The sequence below is a fragment of the Lissotriton vulgaris genome, chromosome 8, assembly GCF_964263255.1.
Source record: "Lissotriton vulgaris chromosome 8, aLisVul1.2, whole genome shotgun sequence".
In the NCBI taxonomy this organism is placed as follows: Eukaryota; Metazoa; Chordata; class Amphibia; order Caudata; family Salamandridae; genus Lissotriton; species Lissotriton vulgaris.
The window spans coordinates 719,089,385-719,112,725 of NC_141696.1; the positions used below are offsets into that span (position 1 = coordinate 719,089,385).

A 23,341-nucleotide genomic window follows, 5' to 3' on the forward strand; every position below is an offset into this window, starting at 1 on the left:
GGAGGGGGGTGGTTACACCCCTCTGCCATGCCGGACTTTCCCCAGGCCAGGGGCTGGTGTGCCCCTGGAACTGGTTCTGACCGGCCTATGCGTAGTGAGCACCAGGGTGCCACTCAGCAGTCACCTTCCTGTAAAGCCCTGCCTACCCAGGATACACAAAACCATGTCTGGGACGGTGCTAGCACCGCCCCTGACAGGAAACCCTTTGTCCAGGCTCCCCTCGCTGGAAGGACTCCCAGCTGCAGGGGGTCAGACTCGTGTCTGTGGTGGCAGCATCCATTTTGTGGAGCTGAGGCTTCGTTTAACTTTAACCGGGGTTCACAGTTACATACATGTCGTGTCCCTCTAGAAGGGTGGAATGCTAACCCCGTCGCCAGAATTGGCGAGGGGTTAGTATTCCAATTGGTATGACACCTTACTCGACAGGTTTTGATAAAGCAATACCAAAGTTAGCATTTAACCGCGAGGATTATAATGCACTTAAGAGTATATGGTATGCGATATCATGGAACAGCTATTAGGACTTGGTTCCGCAAGCTGCAGACAGGCTCAGCTCATGCCAGAGCACCATCTCACACGATTCCAAGCACTCTGCCTTCAGGATTGTCAAGGCCTGCCATAGGAGTGACTGATAGGAATCTGTGTGTCCATTTTTAGGGTTAGGTATAGGTATACTACACCTACAGCAAAGGGTGATTACACGACTTTGCCCCAGCTGTCATGCAGCCAGTTGTGTCAAATTTAGGAGGCCAGCCAGGGGTGGCATAATACATGCTTCAGCCCCTGGTAGGCCCTGGGTACACCTATGCCCTGAGTTACAGGGTCTGATAAGGTGGCCCAGTACCAATTGGTAAATGCACCTAGGGTACACATTGTAATTTAGAGAGAGAACAGCCAGGCTGTGGGTCTGATTGGCAGGCCCACAGCCAGAGAAAGTCGTAAACCAGTGAAACAAAAGCAAAATATCTGGGTGATCATAGGATTGCAGACCCTACTCTCCTACACTTGTCCCACCCCCTCTCCCCGTCCCCCTTCCCTTACACAAGGGGCATTTTGTTTGATACAATCATAGTTTTGCCCAAGATGGAATGCACGGAAGACGAACCTTAAGGTGTCCTGCTGACCTTGAACAAGCTTCAAATGCACACCCTTCGCTCTTATTTGGTCTCTGATTAAGGTCCCTGTTTCGTACTCCACAACACTAGTGGCTTAAATACTTGCACTACTATTGATATTGATGGTCCCTCAGTGGTCCTTTCTGAGGACATTATTTCTTTTGAGGCAGTCCTATGGAAGGAGGAGAAGTCAATGAATTGCCATTGCCAGTTACCAGAGGTTACAATTAACCTATTGATAAAAGTCCCCGAGCCCAGTTTCTCCACATTGGGACACTTACTGTCTTTTAATTCAGTCCTCCTATGTCTGCTTGAACGAAGCCAGCCTTGACACAGACTGTCTGCTGCCATCTAGCTTGCCATCATTGCAGAGCTACAGATGATCCTAAATGTTATTCTCTTATTGTTTGCCAGAGGATTTGGTACTTCAGACTCCTTGTTTTCCATGTCCAGGGTGGTGCATGGAGAAGATTTTTAAGGTGAGGAATCTGCACGTAGAAATATTTATCAGAAACATCTGGCACACCCACTGAACAGCCAGTTTGGGAGAAGGAAATCATTGCAATTTTTTATCTGAAGAGGCAGGAGCTTTAGCAAGTGCTGCCAAAGGGGCTCCTCCACCGCCATCTATTAAGGAAAATGTACTTAGGGTAACTGCTTAGTCTTGTTTGCTTAATCCAAACATCATATAGTGCAGGCCAGTTGTGCAGGTCCTCTGTTGTATGTTATCAAATTCTATCTAATGAGCGCCTTATGAAGGTTACTTTTTGCTTTATTTATACCATCTTTATTTCGGAATGGTTTGTTAAATATTACCCTTCAGTGGTTTTACTTATCCTTTCAGCGGTTGATATTTTCTAAATGGTGGATGGGACTTGTTATGCTTTCATTTTGAAATGAATATGGCCTGGCCCCTAGTGGCTGCCAGGACTCGAGAACGCACTACTTACAAAGAACAAATACTCCTTTATAGTATTTCAGTGTATTTAAACCATTAGTAATCAATTCATTATACAGTTGAAATTCACCATTACATTTCCACAATATAATTCACAGAGTAATTATACATATACATAATCCAAAAAGTGATTAAATAATAATCAATGCAAATAATACAAAAAAACCAATGCATTTCGGGGCTCGTGAGCCCCTTCGTCGGGGGTCTGTTGAAAAAGAAAAAGGGGAAACTTATTACTCTTGATGCTCCTGGCGTTCACAGTTGCCATCTTGTTAACTGATCACTATTTATGCATCTTACCTCAATCTTTGAGGAAAAACTAATTGTTTTCATGAGTTTAATCTCAGAATATTAAACTTCTGATCTATGAGAAAAACAAATATTTTCATTTATTTTTACTCTTTATTGGTGGACAATTTTAATGAAGTGAAGAGAAAGTTATTAGGATTTACCTGCAACTTGCTTTTTAATGAATCTGTGGATAGGGTGCTGTTTGTTTCAATGGTGTTCACCCTGTTTTGTGAACAATAAAGTATGAATAAAAAAATCCAAATTAAGCACGTTTATATATCCTGACTTTTGTAATATTTGATAAATTACCTGAAGGTGTGTTGAGTCTAGCTTCAGTCTCGCTCGTTTTGATAATTTGAGTGAGTGCTATGAAAGATATACATTATGGTTTAGAATAATGTCCCTTTTGTTTGAAGTGAATGAACGTCAAGGCAATAAAAATGTCAATTACCTTGTGTGGCTTAACATAAAGACTTCACGCTCGTCAACCCCTTGCCTCTAGCAGTGTCCTGCAGGGAGATGAAAATTACCCTTACTATGTTTTGCTAAATGGCTATGAAACATTGTCAGACTTAAAGAAACGCTTTAAATAGATTACCTGCGGTCCTACGCTGTTGTGCTTCGGTACCGCGGTATCTGCTGAGCTGTGGTCGGCTGCCGATTATAAAGAGAAAAGAATGGGTTTTTAGTTTATTATTGCGGGGCTATTTTCTAATGTCTATGAAGTGGCGCCCTACGCCGTCCGTTTCTTTTCTTACCGGGTGTTTCTAATTTAATCCGCCGGGATCTCAAGTCCTCGCAACTTCCCGGGTCGAGCCGAGGTTGTTGTTGAACATAGCCGGTCCCTTGCCTATTTTTACTTTGAATTTGGTTCATCAAGATAGTTAATAGTTAATGCATAAATAGTGATCAGTTAACAAGATGGCAACTGTGAACGCCAGGAGCATCAAGAGTAATAAGTTTCCCCTTTTTCTTTTTCAACAGACCCCCGACGAAGGGGCTCACGAGCCCCGAAATGCATTGGGTTTTTTTGTATTATTTGCATTGATTATTATTTAATCACTTTTTGGATTATGTATATGTATAATTACTCGGTGAATTATATTGTGGTAATGTAATGGTGAATTTCAACTGTATAATGAATTGATTACTAATGGTTTAAATACACTGAAATACTATAAAGGAGTATTTGTTCTTTGTAAGTAGTGCGCTCTCGAGTCCTGGCAGCCACTAGGGGCCAGGCCATATTCATTTTGATAGTGGTGTAAGCAGGCACCAATCGGAAGCAGCACACAAAACGTACAAAACGCACTAGTTTGACAACAGTGTGCAGCACCCACACACATTCAATGCTTTCATTTTGGACATAGAGATAGCTAATAAAACCTCACTCTAGATAGGTTGCAAATCTCACTCCTTATCACTAAATCAACTTGAGTCATTGTGTTGTGAAAAACTCAAATGTAACATACAAACCCATCGCGCTAAATGGATGACTGACAAACTGAGGGCAACTGAGTTGTCCAAGCTAGTCCTTCATTAGAAGTTTAATATTAGGAAAAATGAAATCGCCCAGATCATTTCCATTTAATTGAATTGGTTAGAGGTAGATTTTATTTATCCTAAGTTGTACTCTTGGGGCTCACCCTTTTTTTAGTACCTGATTGTTGATTTTCTCTGTCTCTGTGAGGTTAAATTTCTCTATAATGTCAGTATCAAAGAAGTTTTTGGGTGCATTAAACTATGCTTTTTATCTCATGAACGTTTCCTTTTTAAAGCAGTATTAGAATTGCTAAACTTGACATATTTTACCCTGTGCTGGTTTGACTTCTTGGGTCTCTTAAGCAGTTCATTCACTAGTTCAAGGCTGAATGTTTAACAACTCAGTAAATTATTGGGTGGCAAGTTAGTTGTATGCATCTTACGAGCAGGGGCTTAGCCTAGTCAATGAGATTCGGAGGGTGTGAATCTCAAATTTCCATTCTAAATAGGCAGTTGGCTGCAGGATAAAGGGCTGAGATGACCAAGATTCGGGATGGACTGTTTCCATGAGCAAACAGGGTCAGTACTGATTTGCATTAGCTGGGCCGCTGTCTAGAATAGTACAGTGAGAGAAAAAAGATGGATTGGAATGCTACTTTGAGCGATTGCCATTAGTTAGACTATTTGCATGCATTCATCCCATTACCTTTTGGGTGTTAGATTGTCATTAGCATGCCTGTAAACATGAGACTGGCACAGCTTTCCAGGATCACCACTGTCAGTGTGTGTGTGAATTCCAAAATGTCGTACATTTGATCACACTTCTCTGGGTGCTGATTTTCTACTGTTATGGTAAACATATATATATATATATAGATATATAGTTAGGAATTACCATTTAAAAAACCTTTGAAATTCACTTAAAAAACCATAGGTTTCAGCCACTTTATAGTTGGGAATTAGCATTTAAAAAACCTTGCAAATTCACTGAAAAAACCATAGGTTTCACACCAGTTATAGTTAGCTGGTCATTTTACTCATACAAAACCTATGAAATTCCCCTGTTATAGTTAGTTTAACTATAGCTCGCGCGCCCGCAATGCACTGCTGATGACGTCACATAATACATCACTCATGACATGGGCAGTGACATCACTGATGACATGTCAAATGACATCCCTAGAGTGAGTCCCTGACTTAAAGGGTAAGTTGGCTTACCTCTCGTTCTGAGATATAAAGACACAGCAAGCTCCAGAGGCCTCCTTCCAACTGGGCCTGCACCTGGACCTGCTTGACCCCTGCTGGCCTCTGCTAGAGTGAGTCCCTAATCCTCAAGAGGTGTCTCCCCAGGTCCTGGACTCTTGTCTGGCTTTAGTGTGCACTTCTCTACATAATAAAGGAAAAATTCATAAGTTCTGGGCTTGAATGTAACTTTTTCAGTGAGACTAACCTGGTCTCGGTATCTGGCCTGTGCTACAGCACGGTCGGCCTGAAGTTTTGATTTTTTTCCGACAAGAGAGGATCAGATGACTGTAAGCTGCGCTTTTTCCTTCTAGGCTCTATACTACTGATTGGTCTAATTGTATCTATTAAAATTGACTGTATTTTTTTATTGCTTTGGAATTTTTCTTGTGTTGTGTTTTCATTTTATTACGGTCAGTGTGCTGCGTAAATATTTACACAGTGCCTCTAAGTTAAGCCTGACTGCTTTTGACCCAGGCTGCCAGAGGGTTAAGCGCAGGTTAATTAAGTTACCTTTGTAGTTCACCCTAATAAGGACTGTGGTTGTTGCCAGAGTAGGGTTTCCAACTACTCATTGAATAAGCTGATTACTTACAGTTGACCTTAGGTTAAGGACCTCATTAAGAGGTCAACCGTAAAGAAGTTACTGGCCCCATCAGAATTACGAGTCCCACAGGAACATCGCTTGCCCAGTATCTGTCACCTTCACCTGCTAACATGGGGAATATCTATGTAAAATACAGAGAAAAAAATGAAGAATCGCCCTCAGAATATGAACCAGCATTACAAATTACAACTACAACCCCAGCCTCCCCCAGCTGCCACCCCCTCACCCCCCCGCCCCCCAATACATTTTTCAGAGAACGCCAATGGTCTTTCTTTTAACTGGTCTGCAATATTTACCACCTTCCTCCGTAGTTAAAAGTACACCCTCCCGTATCAGTAGCTCCAAGATGAACTGGCCAGGTTTATAGGCACCTCGTAAAAAGGCAATAACTATGCATAGGTTGACCTGTGCTTGCATACCCTCGGCCACAAAAAAAGGCTTATTAATCAACTCTTTTCAGACTTATAACAAGGTATGTAAAATGTTAACAGTAAGTGTATTGACTCCACTCTTCCTTCTCTGTTACCCAGGTGGAGGAGCAAGTGAGCACGACGGAAAGAGTATTTCAGGACCGACAATACCAGATTGATGCTGCTATTGTGAGAATTATGAAGATGAGAAAGACACTGCTCCATAACCTTTTGGTTTCTGAGTTGTTTAATCAACTTAAATTTCCAGTAAAGGTAACTAAATTTGTAAATCTGTAAATGGAACTCGCACACTTTGATTGTACAGGTGCAATCTGATCTCTTGCAGGGTAAAGGATTATTCATTTGATTTTTCAGCCACTTTCATTAGACTATTCTGTCGGCAAGCGGAAATGTATTCTTGTTGAATATTGCAGAAGTGTTGAACAGAGCAGCCACCTGTTTATGCACTCAGTTCTAATAGAAGGAAGCAAACAGTGAAGCAGTGAAGAGCAGACATGTAGGTAATTTGAGGAAAACAATAAATTATGTTGAAACTAACAGCCCGTCCCGACCTTGTCCGGGAGCATTCAGGCTTCCCCTACCCCCGCCTGCCCCGACAATGCCCAGCAGCCCGTGCCCGCGCCCGCCTCGTCCCCCGCCTGCCCCGACCCCGCAGCAGCCGGGGCCCCCGCCCGCCCCGTCCCCCGCCTGCCCCGACCCCGCTCCTCACCTCTCTGCTCCTCATCGCGGCCCGACACCCGCCTGCCCCGACATTGTCCCCGGAGGCTTACCTGATCCGCCGCTTCTTAGTTTACCGCTCCTCGCCTCTCTGCTCCTCACCGCCTGTCCTCCGCCGCGCCATGTCCGCCTCTCCACTGCTCCCACCGCCGCTGGCCTCACGTCACCTCTCCTCCCCCGGGCCATGTCCGCCGCTCCTCGGACGCCTCTCCTCCCCGTGGTGACGTGAGCACGCACGTCGCTGCCGGCGCTACTTTGGGGGGGACTACTTTTCTTTTAAATATAAATATTGTAAATAACGTTTTATTTTGACATTTATATAGCCTATAACCATCTACACACCCTGACGATTTCAACAGTGTATCGGGTGTATAGATTGGCGCAGTGGTTCCCGAGTTTACACGCCTCAAAGCCTGAAAGTTCTTACTTTATTATAGTAGTATAGATAATGTTCATAGCAGAAACAGTTAGTAAACTGTTAATAATTACAGGTGTTGGAAAAGAAATGAGAGCCAATGGTGCTTTTCCCTGATTTATTTGACAGGATGAATATTGCTAATTGAATTGAGCACATTAAAGTTGAGACTGGGCAGGCTTCTAAGAATGGCGAACGTTCTAAATCTAATACAGACTCAAAAGTTGAAGCTCATGGTCCAGACAAAACAGAAGAGGCAGAGTTTGAGGGGGAAGAGATGGAAAAGAGAAAAATAGAATGAAATGACCAAGACTCAACACATTTACACAAAACTAATGGAATGTTAAAGGATCAGAGCAGAAAGGGAGATGGTAGTGCAGTGAGAGAGGAAGGTATTAGTACACTATCATAGTTAGGAAAGAGCAAGGAAAATGAGTGTAGAAACCGTAGTGAGAACAAGCAGATGTGGTGCTAAACAACATGGCCAAAAGACATTCACATTGACACAGCCAATAGCACGGGCATTGCAGAGATCTAATGGCTTTGCCAATGCTTGTTCAGTGTTGACTGGGTCTTGCTGAACAAGTGTGGAAGTGATAGTGAGAAACAGTTGAGGAGCTTGGATGTGAAGTGAGGATGTGGGGTAAAGGCCAGAGCTGCCGACAGGGGAACCGGGGAACCAGGTTCGAATCTTGTGGTCAGCTGAAAAGTCTGTCATTTTTGGCAAATCACTTATGCTTCACCCCTGGCTGTGACATTGAATGTGCTCCAATTCCATCGAATCGTGCATAAAAAATAAAAGCAGCAGCGACGAGGAATGTAGTGGTGGTACGGGTCAAGCAGAGAAACAGGAGGGGATGGAGAGAGGGGGAAGTATCGATGGGAGAGGGCGGGAGGAAGCATCAATGAAGGGGAAAAATATTGAAGTAGGATTAGCGAGAAAAATTAATGTGTCATTGTGTAATGTAACTGGTTAGTTCTTAAAGCACTCCAATATGATTGGCTCGTGTCCCTGCTATGGCAAGATAGAGGACGGAGTGAGCACTCCAATTCCATTGGATTGATATAAAAAGTGCTGTTTGTGTTTTAACCACTTTTTAAGAAATGTGTTTGTTTATGTACGCATGCATGTATTTTAGTGGCATGTGTGAATGTGTACAAATATGCATAGTTTACGCTCATGGGCTGTGGGTGCACATGTATAAAGGTATCTTCTACACTGGCGGGAAAAGTGAAGAGAGGGTAGAGAATAAACAGACAGGGGCAGAGGGGTTAAAGAGAAAAGCAGCACCACAGATAAGGTAGACAACCTGAAAACATAAGTATTCATATGGACTGCTTGAAAACAAAGAAAAAAATATCTCGGAAAACTAGGAGCAGTGTAAGGAAACATTTACTGGTCCATGTGCTTTAGGAGGCTCAAATACAAGAAGGGGGCATGACGCATGCATGCCATGACGAATGTCATTATAGAAAATGAGAGCGCTGTGGACATTGACCCATGGTTGGAGATGGGCGGCATGTAAAGGAGGAAGCAAATAGGAGAATTATATTAGACGCCAAAAAGGATGAAAGTTGAGTGAGACAATTTGTATTTTAAAATTGCAGAAAATAATAAAACGTGAGAAAGCGAAAAGAAAAGATAGTACTTAATCAACATAACCACCAGTAAAGCCGAAATTCTCTTGTGCGATAGTCATGTGCCATCCTGCTCCTCATTGTTTCGTTCCAACCGCTTCTGTTTTCTTGTGCAGGAGATTTGTCATGTATACTATAGCAGATCCATTCATTGCTTATGGATGTTATTTACCAAAAGAGAGCTAGAATTTTTGCAATGATAGTATTACACCCAAAGTGGTATTCCTTTTATCAGAGGTGACTACCGTCCCAAGGCAAGTTATGTTGTAGCTAACGGTTGGTGGAAGTTTATCTTTCGTCATGGAGTAAAGCCCTTTTTACCTGCACCCTAGAGGCAAGACTGCCTCCTTGCACCACCTTTATATATCCATTTTGTATGGCATGAATTGGAACTGATTTTCTGTTAACGTAAGGAGTGTGTATTTGTCTATTGCATTAATACATGAGAATGGTGTATCCACAGTGGTGTCCTGTTGAATGTATGTAGCCCCTGTAGACCTAATGCCTCCTCGATCTGCTGCAATATCAGCATTAGACTAGCAGTGGAGCCCAGCGTTGTCTATTATAAATCTTTTATAGGGTCAGGAGATGTGTCTCCAATTTCAAGCCACCGACCTCAGCTTTTCAGCTATAGAAATGACAGGTTGACATTGCATTTATGATGCAAGAGGATGCCTTACTGTGGAGTTGTTATCCAAGAATACCTGCTCATCCAGTATTGGGGTATCTTTCATAGATTCACATGCCTGAATCATTCCCCGTCTCCAAGATGGGAGTCCAACGGTAAAATACAAAAGTAGTGCCATAAGTAATAAATAGGCCAAGAGAGGCCAAAGATTATATCGTTGAAGCCTATCCACGTCCTTATAGGAAAAGGACCCAAAAGTCAGCTCCAGCCAATCAGCCATCAGCACCCTCTAGAACATGGGAACTCGCAAACTTTCTCTCAGGGGCCAAATTTACAGTGTGGTTTGTGGCCGAGTGCTGCACTAGTGGGGGCGGGGTCAGTGGGGGAGGCGGGGCGGGTCTAGAGAAAAACATAAACACTGACCATGAGGTTAAACACAGGCCCCTGCAGCGGACAGCATCATCCACTGAGCCACCAGACCTAGCACACACACCTCTCTCACCCTCTGTCACCCTCACTCTGACTGTCTCTCTCTCTCTCAGTCTCACTCCCTCCCTCTCTCTTTCACCCTCTGTCCCCCTCACTCTAACTGTCTCTCTCTCTCTCTCCCTCCCTCCGTCTGTCTCCCTCACTCCCTCCGTCTGTCTCTCTCCCTCTGTCTCTTTTTGTCTCCCTCCCCCTTCTGTCTCCCTCTGTCTGTCACCCTCTTTCAACCTCCCTCTGTCTCCCTCCCTCTCCTTCCCTCTTTCTGTCTCCTTTCCTCTCTGTCTCCTATCCCCTCTCTATCTCCTTCCCCCTCTCTGTCTCCTTGCCGCACTGTCTCCTTCCTGCTCTCTCTCCTTCCTGCTCTCTCTCCTTCCCGCTCTCTGTCTCCTTCCCGCTCTCTGTCTCCTTCCCACTCTGTCTCCTTCCCGCTCTCTGTCTCCTTCCCGCTCTCTGTCTCCTTCCCTCGCTCTGTCTCCTTCCCTCTCTCTGTCTCCTTCCCTCTCTCTCTCCTTCCCTCTCTCTGTCTCCTTCCCTCTCTCTCTCCTTCCCTCTCTCTGTCTCCCTTCTTCTGTCTCCCTCCCTCTGTCTCCCTCCCTCTGTCTCCCTCTCCCTCTGCCTCCCTCTCCCTCTGCCCCTCTCCCTCCGTCTCCCTCTGTCTCCCTCCCTCTATCTCCCTCCCTCTGTCTCCCTCCCTGTGTCCCTCTCCCTCTGCGTTCTTCTGTCTCTGTCCCTCTCCCTCTGTGTCCCTCTCTGTCCCCCTCTCCCTCTGTCTCCCTCTCCCTCTGTCCCCCTCTCCCTCTGTCCCCCTCTCCCTCTGTCCCCCTCTCCCTCTGTCTCCCTCTCTCTGTCTCCCTCCCCCTGTCTCCCTCCCTCCCCCTACCTCTGTTTCCCTACCTCTGTCTCCCTCTCCCTCCCTCTGTCTCCCCCTCCCTCCCGCTGTCTTCCTCCGTCTCTGTCTTCATTTATAGACTTCTGTCTATTAAACCTTTATGTAAAGACAGTACACTTCTAAATGATAGCCCTTCAGGAAATGATCCTGTATTGAAGGAGATAGGAGAGGGACTTCACGACCACCAATGATTTAAATGATGGATATTTTCACATTGCAGTGTATTCATTTCTCAGTTTTATCTTCTTTTTGTGGCAACCGATTCCCAATTTAGTCTTGCGTTGTGGAATAATGTCAACTACATGGGTGTTTACAAATTGTTTGGCAGTGGTTGCGGCACATTAACTCATGTATATCATAAGTCCATAATTAGATGGCTGGTGTAGGAGAGCACAGCTCAAAAATGCAGTTTACTGGCTCAAAAACCTTGCTACTCAATCTTGGATTTAATTCCACGGTCAAAAAGTCACATCTGCATTCCTAGGAAATACAGTATTTTCTGGATGCAACTCAATTTATTATAGAAAAGGTTTACTCTTAATCCGAGCGACTATGGCTGTTTCCTCTTTACTGCATGTCACAGCCTCTAACAGTGAGAAAAGTAAGAAACTTAATAATAATGCAGGTGGCATGCATCGCATTTGCTCTAAATACTAATTTTCAAATTAATTTATTCCTTGTTGGCCGCACCCGAGTACTTCACAGGTCATTAAAAGACCACTTAGTTGTTAATGAGGCTTTGTTGCATTTCGCCTCTTCTAAGGGCCCCGGCTTCTCTACTCTGACCTTCGTGGGAATCACCCGGCCCAATAGAGCGCTGCTGCAACCACAGTGTTTGCGGACACTCTTAAAAATGTTTTTTTAAAACACAAGTAGGATGTGTGCAAGGTCCGCGGGCCGCCACTGAAGGCTTGCCGGGCCGCTGACGGTCCGCGGGCCGTACTATGAGTACCCCTGCTCTAGAACAATCCCAACAGAAGCAGTTCTCCTCCGATTTTCACCGCACGTCGTGTGGAAGGGAGTCTCTATGAGTGCTACTCAGTTTTCTTCTCTTCAGCTCTTCAAGCAAGTATGTCTGACAAAAAGGGTCTCTTCCGCTCCTGTATGACCTGTGGGAACAATAGGGTCCATGTTGATGACCTCCATAAAGATTGTCTTTATTGTCTTAACCGCAAACATGAGGCAAAAGACTGTAAGATCTGCCTCACCATTCCCAGCAAGTCTTTAAGGGACAGAGAGGCAAGATTGCTCTTATGGCTCCAGTCTAAAGAACGTCCTCCTTCTTTGGCTGAGGAAGAGAACCGAGCTTCCACATCTAGCAAGAGGACTAGATCTCAAGAAAGCTCCTCGGGTGAGGGAAAGAAACATCTTAAAAATTCCCAGGATAAACCTGTTCATAAATAGTGGAGTTCCTAACATTCCTCTGAGCCAACGTCGTCTCTGCCTTCTACTCCACTCACATTCTACTCCACTTACAGAGCATCCAAGATCATCTTCTACAGACTATGTAAGTAGAAAACACCACAAAAAATCTGTATCGACAACTTATCCACTAGTGGGGTACCTTTCATAGATTCACATGCCTGAATCATTCCCCGTCGCCGAGGCAGAGGTCCCACAGTACATAAAAAAGCAGTGCCAAAAGTAAATTACAGTAGTAGGCCCCAGAGAAAGGCCTGAGGCCTAGATTGTGGTAGCCTATCTACCTCATTATGCTAAAAAGACCAAAGTCTTTGTTCCAACCAAACAGCTCACAGCACCCTCTAGAACTCTCTCTGCAGAGCCAGTTCTCCTCAGATTTTCACTGCACGTCGTGTGGAAGGGAGTCTCCCTGAGTGCCTACTCAGTTTTACCTTCAGGACGTCAGACAAGAAGGCCTTGTTCGGGCCTTGCAGAGCATGCGAGAAAAAGAGAGTCCATGTTGATGATCAACATAAGGACTGTATCTATTGCCTCTATCCAAAGTATGAGGCAAAGAATTGTAAGATTTGCTGAACCTTCCCTTCTTTAGCCTCCCTATCCCTTAAGGTTTGAGTCCTTTTATGGCTCAAATCTTCCAGCACTGATGATGATGACAGAGCTTCAACATTTAGCAAGAGAGCAAGATCACAGGACAGTTCATCAAGTGAGGGGAGAAAACAATTAAAGACCTCCCAAGCCCCTTCTGGTCCTTCTCAAAGATCTCCTTCAACTTCTTCAGGACCTTCTGCTCTCAAGGACTCTAAAAACAATTGGGTCCCTGCTAGAACCCCTCTCGGAGTTTTGCGATTTCTACCTGAAACCCATGGTCCAAAAATTACCCACTTACTTGAGGGATACCCTAGATGTCCTTAATCTATTGAAGGAAATTCCATTCAACCCTGAGGAGGAATTCCTAATAGGGCTTGACATCGAAGCCCTATATACGAACATTCCGCAGCGGGAAACCCTCAGGGTATTGGAAACATTACTGTTTGAACGTGAGTGGCCGTATGAAACACCGCAGACCTTCATCCTACATTTGGCCGAAATTGCCTTAACTAGGAACTTTTTTGAATTTGAGGGGTCCATCTACCTTCAAACCCATGGGACCTCAATGGGGAGCGTTTTCGCCCCCAGCCTGGCAGGGCTATATGTAGGCGCGTTTGAACATCTAACCGTATTGGACATTAATGGACCTTGGTGTGACAACCTCCGACTATGGCGTCGTTACATCGATGACGTCCTAATAATCTGGAGGAGGGATAAATCATCAGTAGATCGCTTTTTGGAATGGCTCAATGCCCAAAATCCTTTCTTACATTTTACCTCTACCATCACTACAACACAACTGCCTTTCCTAGATCTTATGATTGAAGCCTCTAATGGGACCCTCAAAACAAAGGTGTTTCACAAACCCACGGATAAGAATTCCCTGTTGGAATTTGGGAGCTTCCACCCCCGCTCCCTGCGGGAGAACTTACCGTGGGACCATTCTTCCGGATCCGGAGAAATTGTTCAGCAATAGAAGATTTCCAATCTGAATCAGAGATATTGACTAAAAAACTCCAACAGAGAGGATACCCACCCAAAATAATCAAAAAAGCCAAGAAAAGGGCCCTCAACACGAACCGAGAGGCAGTACTTGTGAAAACCGTAAAACCAGAAATGAAAAAAACAGTTTTCGTGTCAACCTTTAATACGGCCTCACATCATATTAAACGCCTGGTAATGCAAAATTGGAAAATCTTGAACACAGGGGGAATGAACATTCCACCACCTCTTTTTTCATTCAGACGGAGCCAAAATCTAAAAGATTTACTGGTACACACCAGACCCAGGGAGCTGGGGGGAGTAAAGGAGACCAACACACTACCAGGTCTACCAAAACTGACTGGCCATACGAGGTGTGGGTCATGTAGTGTTTGCCATCTCACACGTAATTCCAAAACCATAGATCTAGGCCTCCATACCCCCTGGGAACAACAAACTCATACCAACTGTAATTCCCAGGGGGTAATATACTTGATCACATGCCCTTGTCATTTAATGTATGTAGGGATGACAAGTAGGAAGGTACGTGTGAGAATCACTGAACATCGCAGTACCATCAGGTGCGGGAAGACCAATACCCGTCTTACAGCCCACTTCCAGGAAAAGGGACATGGTATAGATGACCTGGAGTGGACTGTTATAGAAAAAATTCAATTGGGGAGATACCAAGTAGACGACCAGAACCTATTGCTCCGGAGGGAGCAAAGATGGGTATATCGATTAAAAAGTCACTTGGTGGGACTGAATGATGATATCCCATGGCAAGCGTTAAGTAGGTAATAGCTCCGAATACAGAGATTAACCTATCGATGCCCCAACATATGAATTTGCCAGTCCCAGCAACAGGGTTGGCTTTAGTACCAGAGGGGCCTAGATATCCGAGAAAAATCCACATAGGGCTCTCTGAATATGTTGAAGCACTCTTTAGAACTGACTGTAGCTTCTGCCCTGAGACCAATGTTGAACCATGAAAGACGAAAAGGGTTTTTGATCTGTCCAAAGGGTTCCACCATCGTGTGTATTTTCCTTTATTAGAACCCCTATATAGGTTCATCCAGATGTATAAGAGCGGAGGCATGGGATACCACTAAAGGGGATATTTTGATACCTTTTTGTTCTTTTCCCCACGTCACTCGCCTTCTTCCTTATTCAAGGAGGAATATGGTACTTTAAGTGCGCTTAACCAATGGTGCACGCAATAACTATAAACTCTTCCTTAGGGACTCATTTGGTCAAATTTCCGATTTCACCTGACTTCCTTACAAGTACTTTGGATTTTCTTTAACATCTCATACGCCATAATTTGGGGAATATGAGTGGACAACATCACATTATTTGAGAAGAATCATGCCATTCTATAAAGGGTATCATCAGGGAATTTTTCCATTAAAAAACACTTTATTCTAGCAATAAGGCCGTTTTTTGTTCCCACAGCAGCCTCGAACCCTGGCCACGGTGTGCTATGGGCGTGTGAAACTACACTTCCCATGATCCTCGGGTCACACGCGGGAGACGCGATGACGTCCATAGACGTGTCCACGTGGGACGCGAGTGCATCCCAGATCAACAAGAAGGGGGGTGCACCACCGCGTACTCCATCTACGCGGTGCCACGGGTTGTACCAGACTAGCGGAGGACAAGCCTTCAGAACGGTATTGTGGGGGCCTCATTAGTAGGAAGGGGATAATCGCTTCGGGCATAAGCGGCTGCTTATTCACTGACGAGGGCAATCCTGAGTGCACGTTTATGGAGGGGTGAACGCTTCTGACATAAACGGTTTTCGCGGTTTGACGAGGGCAATCTGAGCGCTAATTTACGAGTGGGGACCGCTCCTGGCATAGGCGATTTCTCCACTCGTTAAAAAGATGACAATTATAGTGGAATAGAACACAAGAGTGTTTTTGACATATATGAGGGACATATACTTCTCACCTCATTGTTCCCTCCATATGTTTATTTGCAGATTGTGTTCTCTGGCGTCCTGTACACATAAACTCGGTAAGTGAAATGACTGTGTGTTACACCTACAGTGGGGACAATACAACAGTTTTGGATACTGTTGGTTGGAATCAGTTTTTGTACTGGATATAGTGTTTCTAAGTACCTGGGACTGCTGTTTGTACCGAGACAGTTAAATGGTTTATTAGAAGGGATGCATGCCTAAGATTCTCAGACTACAAAGGGATTCTTAAGGTTGTTGTTAAAGTAGCCTATGCACGACTATGCATCTGGGGCTTTCTAAAACTTATCAGACACACCACTTAGTGGCCAAAAATTAAATTAAGTACATTATTGAAAGTTGGAATGGGTGGATATACATAAGGGTCCTTATCCGCCCCCTCTGTTCTTCTTTCTTTGCCACAGTGATAGATTACACAGGATTGGTAAGGATTTCTTGGACCTACCTCCCTGTAGGGTAATAACTTTCCCCCTGATTACGGGGGGACCCCGAGAGAAACCGAATGCGACGGTCCTGACGAAGACCGGAGTGACCATACAGGTGCATCAAGAGCGGTCGAAACATGTTGACTCTGGCAGTGGTAGGAGGGAAGCCTTGAGGTTCCTAATTATCTCCTGAAGGCAATTTCCCATCCTCTGTTTTTTCATCTTTTTAATCCTGGTAGAGGTGCCAAGTAACGTTTAATAAAGTTGTTTTTCTAGTTGACACCTTTAATCAGTCTTAAATCACTCCTCATACTGCACAATTTCTTTGTCGCACTTTTCGGTTTGGAAACACATGGTGTTTGCACTATTGTCACCACAGTGGATGTGTTAAGTGTTGTGTCTGTCTAGTCTGTTTGACTATATGTTGTGTTGAGTGGAATTTATTATTTTTCCCCCTCCCTTATGCTCCGTCCTGTGTGGGGTACACCAGGGCGTATTGTAAGCAGGCCCAATGATGAAGCATGTCACATACCTCGTTATGTGAGTGAGGGCAGTTTTTCCAAATAGAGCGATTTGCCCTATTGGGGCTGGCTCTATCCTTTACCACATTAATATATATGGTATTATTATTTACTCTTCCCACCCCTTTCGTGTGTACATTACTCTAAAAAACAATCCCTCAAAAAAGTGAGCAAAAGCTGCTCTGTCTCTTCAGCTTTCCCTATGTCGACGATCTCTGTTACATCTTCAGCTCCTTCTTCGATAGCAACTATTTCTACTACAGCTATCAACTCGCCTATCCTGTCAACTAGGATTTCCATTGTGACTAAAAAGACTATCGCCGACGATCCGTCGACGAGAGCCTCATCGTCTAAGAAACACTCGTCAACGAAAATTCCATCAACGACTCCTCCTTAGTCGACGAAGTCATCATCTATGCCGTCGACGACGACTGCCCCGTCGACAAAGAAGTCAAGCCCGTCGATGATGATGCCGTCGACGTCAAGCCCGTCGATGACGATCCCGTCAACGTCAAGTCATTCAACAATGCCTCCGTCGACGTCGAGTCCGTCGACGATGCATCCGTCGACGTTGAGTCCGTCGGCGATGCCCCTGTCGACGACGAAAATGAAGAGCCCATTGATGACACCACTGCCTCTATTGACAGCCGTACCATCTACAGCAACTGAAGCCGCTTTCACTAAATCTTTAGAGGCGATACAAACATTTTCAACGCCTATTTCATCTAAGACTTTCCAACTCGGGTCATTCCAGAGGCAAGAATATTCATATATCTCGCCACTCACGCCTTCTCACCTCCTCGACACTAACGCTCAGGATGAGGAAGGAGATTATGATGATGACGAGAATGAAGGAGCTTTCGGAGTAGCTCGCCATCCTTATGAATTAATCATAAAGTGTCAAGAAGAGGATGAGGAGGATTACATTGAACATTACTATCAAGAGGATATTGTGGTTCCTCATCATTCAAGTCATCCACGGACTGCAAATACCAGCCATCTGCCTGCTACCCTCATCCGGGTCCTGCAAGCCATGTTGGCTGATTACAGGCAGCGATTTCCACTGCAGCAGGTCATTTCACCGCCTACTCCTGCGGCAGTACCAGAACCTATACCTCAGCCTGAATCTCCAGCGCCCATGTCTCCGGTCACGGAGACTCAACAGCCTGTTCCGCCTCATCGTATGCTGGATACATCTTCGGACGAAGAAGTAGAAGAAGGAGAACTTCTGTAGAATCCTCCTTTGGATCTGTGGGATTCTTATATTGTCCCCATGCCATCTCCACCAACTCCACAGCCATCTGACTCACCACCAGAGGACATAGGTGGATTTCATAATCTCATTCAAAGAGCCGCGAGCAGGATCAAGCTCCCAATAACAGTGGAACAATCTGATTGTTTCCTACATGATTTCAAGCAAGAGACTAGAACGATTTCCAGAGCAATTCCTATAATAGATTACATATGGAAAGAGGGCATCAAAATAATGAAAAATCCTGCCTCCTTACCCGTCGTGCTACTACGGATTGATAAGAAATATCGCGCTCCATTCGACAGCCCATCCTGCCATGTGGGTCACCCGAGGCCAGACTCTGTCAATTCACAGGCCGCACAGCAAAGGTCGAAGAACCCTGCCACGCCCAACACTACTCCACCGGATAAGGAGGGACATCGCCTTGACCTTATCGGTAAAAAGTTCTCGACCATGGCTGCCGCCTCCATCAGGGCAGCAAATTCGTTGGCGATCATAGGGTGCTATGATCGCCAAATGTGGTCGGATATGGCTACTTTCATTGACTTGATCCCAGAGGACAATCGGATGGAAGCTCGTAAGATCTTGATGGAGGGAGAACGTGCAGCTTCAGAGACTATCGACTGCGCCCTGGATATCGTTAACACGAATTTCAGGCAATTGGCTGGGGCTGCCGTCCTCAGACGTCAGGGTTGGCTGAAAGCTACCACCTTCAGGCCAGAGGTTCAGTTAAAAATTTGGGACATGACCTACAACGGCGAGTCTCTATTTGGGAAACATATTGACGAGGCCCGCCAGGCAGTCAACACGGACACTGATAGCGCAAGGTTGTTAGGTTCCCTGCAGTACAAACGAGGTTCTTTCAGAGGTGCTAGGGGACGTGGCTACTCCTCTAGAGGAAGTCACCTTCAGCAGGGCAGGCAAAAAATTACCTCAGATCAGTGGGTGTTAGACCTAGTACAGCATGGACACACCCTAGAGTTTTTCCCCAAGCCTCCAACTGTTCCGCCCAAGGGACCCCCTCCCCCTCGTCTTCCCTTTTGTTCAAGGAGGTTTATGCCATGCTCCTCAAGAACGCCATAGAAAAGGTCCCGGTTCAACAGAGCGGGACAGGTTTCTATTCCCGTTTTTTCCTTATAAATAAGAAATCGGGGGAATGGCGACCAATTCTAGACCTGCGCAGCCTCAACAAGTTCCTCAAGAAGCAGGGTTTTCGGATGGTCACCCTTTCAGAGATTTTAAACTGACTGAACGAGGGAGATTTTTTGGCTTCCTTAGACATGGAGGACGCATACTTTCACATCCACATCCATCCCAGGCATGGAAAGTATCTCCAATTCACTGTGGCTGGTGCCCACTATCAATTCAAAGTACTACCGCTCGGCCTCAAATCGGCACCAAGGATATTCACAAAGTGCCTGGCCCCGGTAGCAGCAATGTTGCGCTCTTGGGGAATCCAGGTATTCACGTACTTGGACTATTGGCTAATCAAAGGTCCTTCAAAGAACAGTGTTTAGGATGCCATGACAAACTGTTGTGCTCTCTTTGCATCTCTGGGTCTAACTGTGAACACAAGCAAATCCCAACTACTTCCAAGACAGGTCCTGCCTTTTCTTAGGAGCACGTCTGGACACAATACAATGCAAGGCATTCTTGTCTCAAGAGAGACAACTCCGTTTGCAGAAATTAGCAATCCAAGTGTCAAAAAAGAAGGTCACTTTATGTTCGCTTCACTCCTGAGAATGTGTATCTGAAAGAGACACGTTAGTGATAGATTCCTTACCTTAGAATATCCCCAGGCGTCAGACTGGATCCGCAAAATTTTTGCATAGCAATACCCCTGCGCGTCGGTAGGCATCGTCTGCGGCTCCGCGTCCGTCGTCGGCGTCGTGAGCGCCGGAATGACGTTGTCGGAGCACTTAGACGCCGCCCATGCGCGCTGACGTCAGTTCTTCTTTTTTCTGCGCCAGCTAGCGCAGATCCTGAAGAAGCTCTACCACCAGTCACTTTTTGACTGAACTTTTTTGATCTTTTGATCTCTCATTTTTGTCGAGTTTTCGACTCTATCGGTGCCAGGGATGCCCGGGTTCAAGCCTTGCTCGAAGTGCGATCGACTCATGTCGGTCACGGACCCCCATCGCCGGTGCCTGAAGTGCTTAGGCCTCGACCACGACGATCGGACCTGCTCCGACTGCCGGGCCCTGACGTCGAAGGCTAGGCGGGAGCGGTCCCGCAAGCGGCTCGAGCTGAGGCAGTCGGCCCGTGCCGCTCCAGGTCCCTGTCCCGGTCCCACGGGAGGTCGAGGGACAGGTCGCGAGGTCGGAGTCATGGAATCTCCGGAAGTGGACACCGATCGTCTGATTCCAAGTCCTCAGGTAAGAGGCATGAGAGGTCGGAGCGACGTCATCGTTCCTCCGACCCGCCCCGACGCTCGCACGATGCGGCCGGGGGCTCGGGCGACAGCGTCGCCTTCTTCCCCACACCTTCGGGTCCCTGGGCACGGCGCGACGCCGGAGGAGGTCGAGAGGTACCTCATGGCCATGAGTGCCCTCCCTCCTCAGTCGGTTCCCGTGGCGCCTTCGGGCCCAACGGTTCCGTCTGGAGGTCCTTCCGGGTCGGGCGCTACGGCCCCGATGCCGTCGGGTGCCTTGGCTCCGACGCCGCTGGCAACTTCGGTCTCGGCGCCGCAGGACCTCACCGGATCCGGTTCCGGATCTGGGACCTCGCCAGTCGACCTTACGACCTCGCCGGCGCCGTCCCTACAGGTGTCGCCCCCGGCGCCCACTGTGGGTGCCGCCCCCAATGTTTCCTGCGGTCCTACTCAGGCGCCGGAAGGGCACCGCTGGGCGCCGATTTCGACCGCCTTTGGGGATTTTTATCTCCACGAGAAGGCCCTGTCTGCTAATCCTGGTTTCCAGGACACAGGTGACGAGGAAAATTGGGAGGGGTCCGAGGACCCTCTGGCACTAGATTGCCAGTCACAGCAGGACTGGACATATGAGCTTGGGGAGGCCAGTGGTATTGACACATCGCCAGACACTGGATTTAATTCACCTCCGACTGTGGCTTCGGAGGCGGGTTCTACTTATAGCGTAGTGTTGACGAAGGCAGCTAAGGCCTTAAACCTTAAGCTCCCCGTCGCGGCCGTGAGGACTAATCTCCTCATTGAGGTCCTCAAACCGCAGTCAAGCTCCGTGGAGCCCCTGCTGCCGTTCAATAAGGCCTTGTGTGACGTTCTTGTGGGCACTTGGTCCAAGCCCGCCACAGGCCCGCCTGTGGATAGGAACGTGGCCAGACGCTACCGCCCGGCCCCGGGCGACCCATGCTTTTTGTCCACCCATCCCACCCCCGAGAGTCTGGTCATCCAGGCCTCAAACTCCCAGACCGCATTCCCGTCGGCCCCGCCCGACAGGGAATCCAAGAGATACGAACAGTTTGGGAAGAAGGTATTCTCGTCTGTTAGCTTAGGGCTGCGGTCTGTGAATACCGCCTGTCTCTTGGGCCGCTACACCCACACTCTGTGGGACACGGTTGCGGAGGTGCTGCCACAATGCCCGGAGGAGGTCCAGGCTAAACTCGGCCAAGCCCTTGCGGACGGCAGAGATGCAGCACGCTTTTCTATCCGGTGTGGGCTGGATACAACGGACTCACTGGGCAGGGCGATGGCAACGACAGTGGCGGTTCGACGCCACGCCTGGTTGCAGTCCGCCAACTTCTCGGCCGATGTCCAGGCCACACTTCTGGACATGCCGTTTGATGGCCGTCGCCTCTTTGGCGACAAGGCAGACCATGCGCTGGAACGTTTCAAGGACTCCAGGGCTACGGCCAAGTCCTTGGGCCTCACGGCCCCACGCCAGCAATCGGGTGCCTTTCGCTCCTTTCGTGGCCACGGAGGGGGCGCCCCACCACGTACCGTCAGCCACTCACCGCAGGAAGTCCAACAGCGCGGTGGCGGACGTGGAAACCGCCGTGGCGGCGGTCGGGGACCACGGCGAGGCCAGTCCACACCTCCCTCAGCAGCGCCTGCCTCAAAACCTTCCTAGTCCGAGTTTTCAGGCCCATGTGACGCCTGTGGCAGGCAGGGTTCGCCATCACCTCTCCCACTGGCGCACAGTCACTTCGGACAGGTGGGTGCTGCAAATTGTCCGAAGGGGCTACTCCCTCCCCTTCGAGGCATCCCCTCCATCCATGCCACCGCAATGCCACCGTGTGTCGGGGGATCACTTGCAACTTCTACAAGAGGAAGTCACGGCCCTCTTAGCCAAGGGAGCCATCAAGCGCGTTCCTGGGCCAGAAGTAGGGTGTGGATGTTACTCCCACTACTTTCTGGTGCCCAAGAAGGGCAAACGCCCTATCTTGGACCTGCGGAACGTCAACGGCTTCCTCCGGAAGGAGAAGTTCAAGATGCTGACTTTGGCTCAGGTCCTGGCTGCCCTGGACCCGGGAGACTGGATGGTAGCGTTGGACCTGCAGGACGCCTATTTCCACATCCCCGTCCTGCCGGCCCACCGGTGTTACCTGCGGTTCACGGTAGGCCAGGAGCACTTTCAGTTTACCGTGCTCCCCTTCGGCCTTACCAGCGCCCCACGGGTGTTCACGAAGGTGATGGCGGTGGTCGCAGCTCATCTGCGCAGGCAGGGGGTATCAGTCTTCCCCTACCTCGACAACTGGTTGTTGAAGGCGGGCTCGCCCCAGGTAGTCGTCACCCACCTCCAGACTACGGCCGACCTCCTGCACTTGCTGGGGTTCTCCATCAATGTGCCGAAGTCACACCTGTGTCCCTCTCAGAAGCTCCTCTTCATCGGAGCGGTTCTTGACTCGACGCAGTTTCGGGTTTTCCCACCCGAACAGCGGGTTCGGGATATTCAGGCTCTGGTTCCCATCTTCCAGCCGTTATCCCGAGTCTCGGTCAGGTTGACGCTGCGGCTTCTGGGGCTGATGGCCTCCTGCATCCTTCTGGTGCATCACGCCAGGTGGCGGATGCGGGCTCTGCAGTGGGACCTGAAGTTTCAGTGGGCCCAGCATCAGGGCAACCTGTCCGATCATGTCTTGATCTCGGAGGGCACTGCGAGACAACTGCAGTGGTGGCTCACGGATCGCGACTGGGTCAGTGGCAGATCCCTCTCCCTACCCCACCCGAGCACGTAGTTGTGACGGACGCGTCCCTCCAGGGCTGGGGAGGCCACATGGGAGAGGCGGAGATCAGAGGCCTCTGGTCTCCGGCGGAGTCCCGGCTCCATATCAACCTGTTGGAGCTTCGGGCGATTCGTCT

The 23,341-nt window shown here is 47.6% G+C and overlaps 1 protein-coding gene across 1 annotated transcript in view; it reads left to right on the plus strand.

Moving 5' to 3' along the window:
- Nucleotides 1-23,341, plus strand: part of LOC147697921 (cullin-4A) — a 625,511-nt gene that overhangs the window by 509,829 nt on the left and 92,341 nt on the right. The window contains exon 19 of the mRNA XM_086934608.1: nucleotides 6,226-6,378. Coding sequence (XP_086790734.1) covers nucleotides 6,226-6,378 — 153 coding nt within the window. The remainder of the gene's footprint in view (nucleotides 1-6,225; nucleotides 6,379-23,341) is intronic.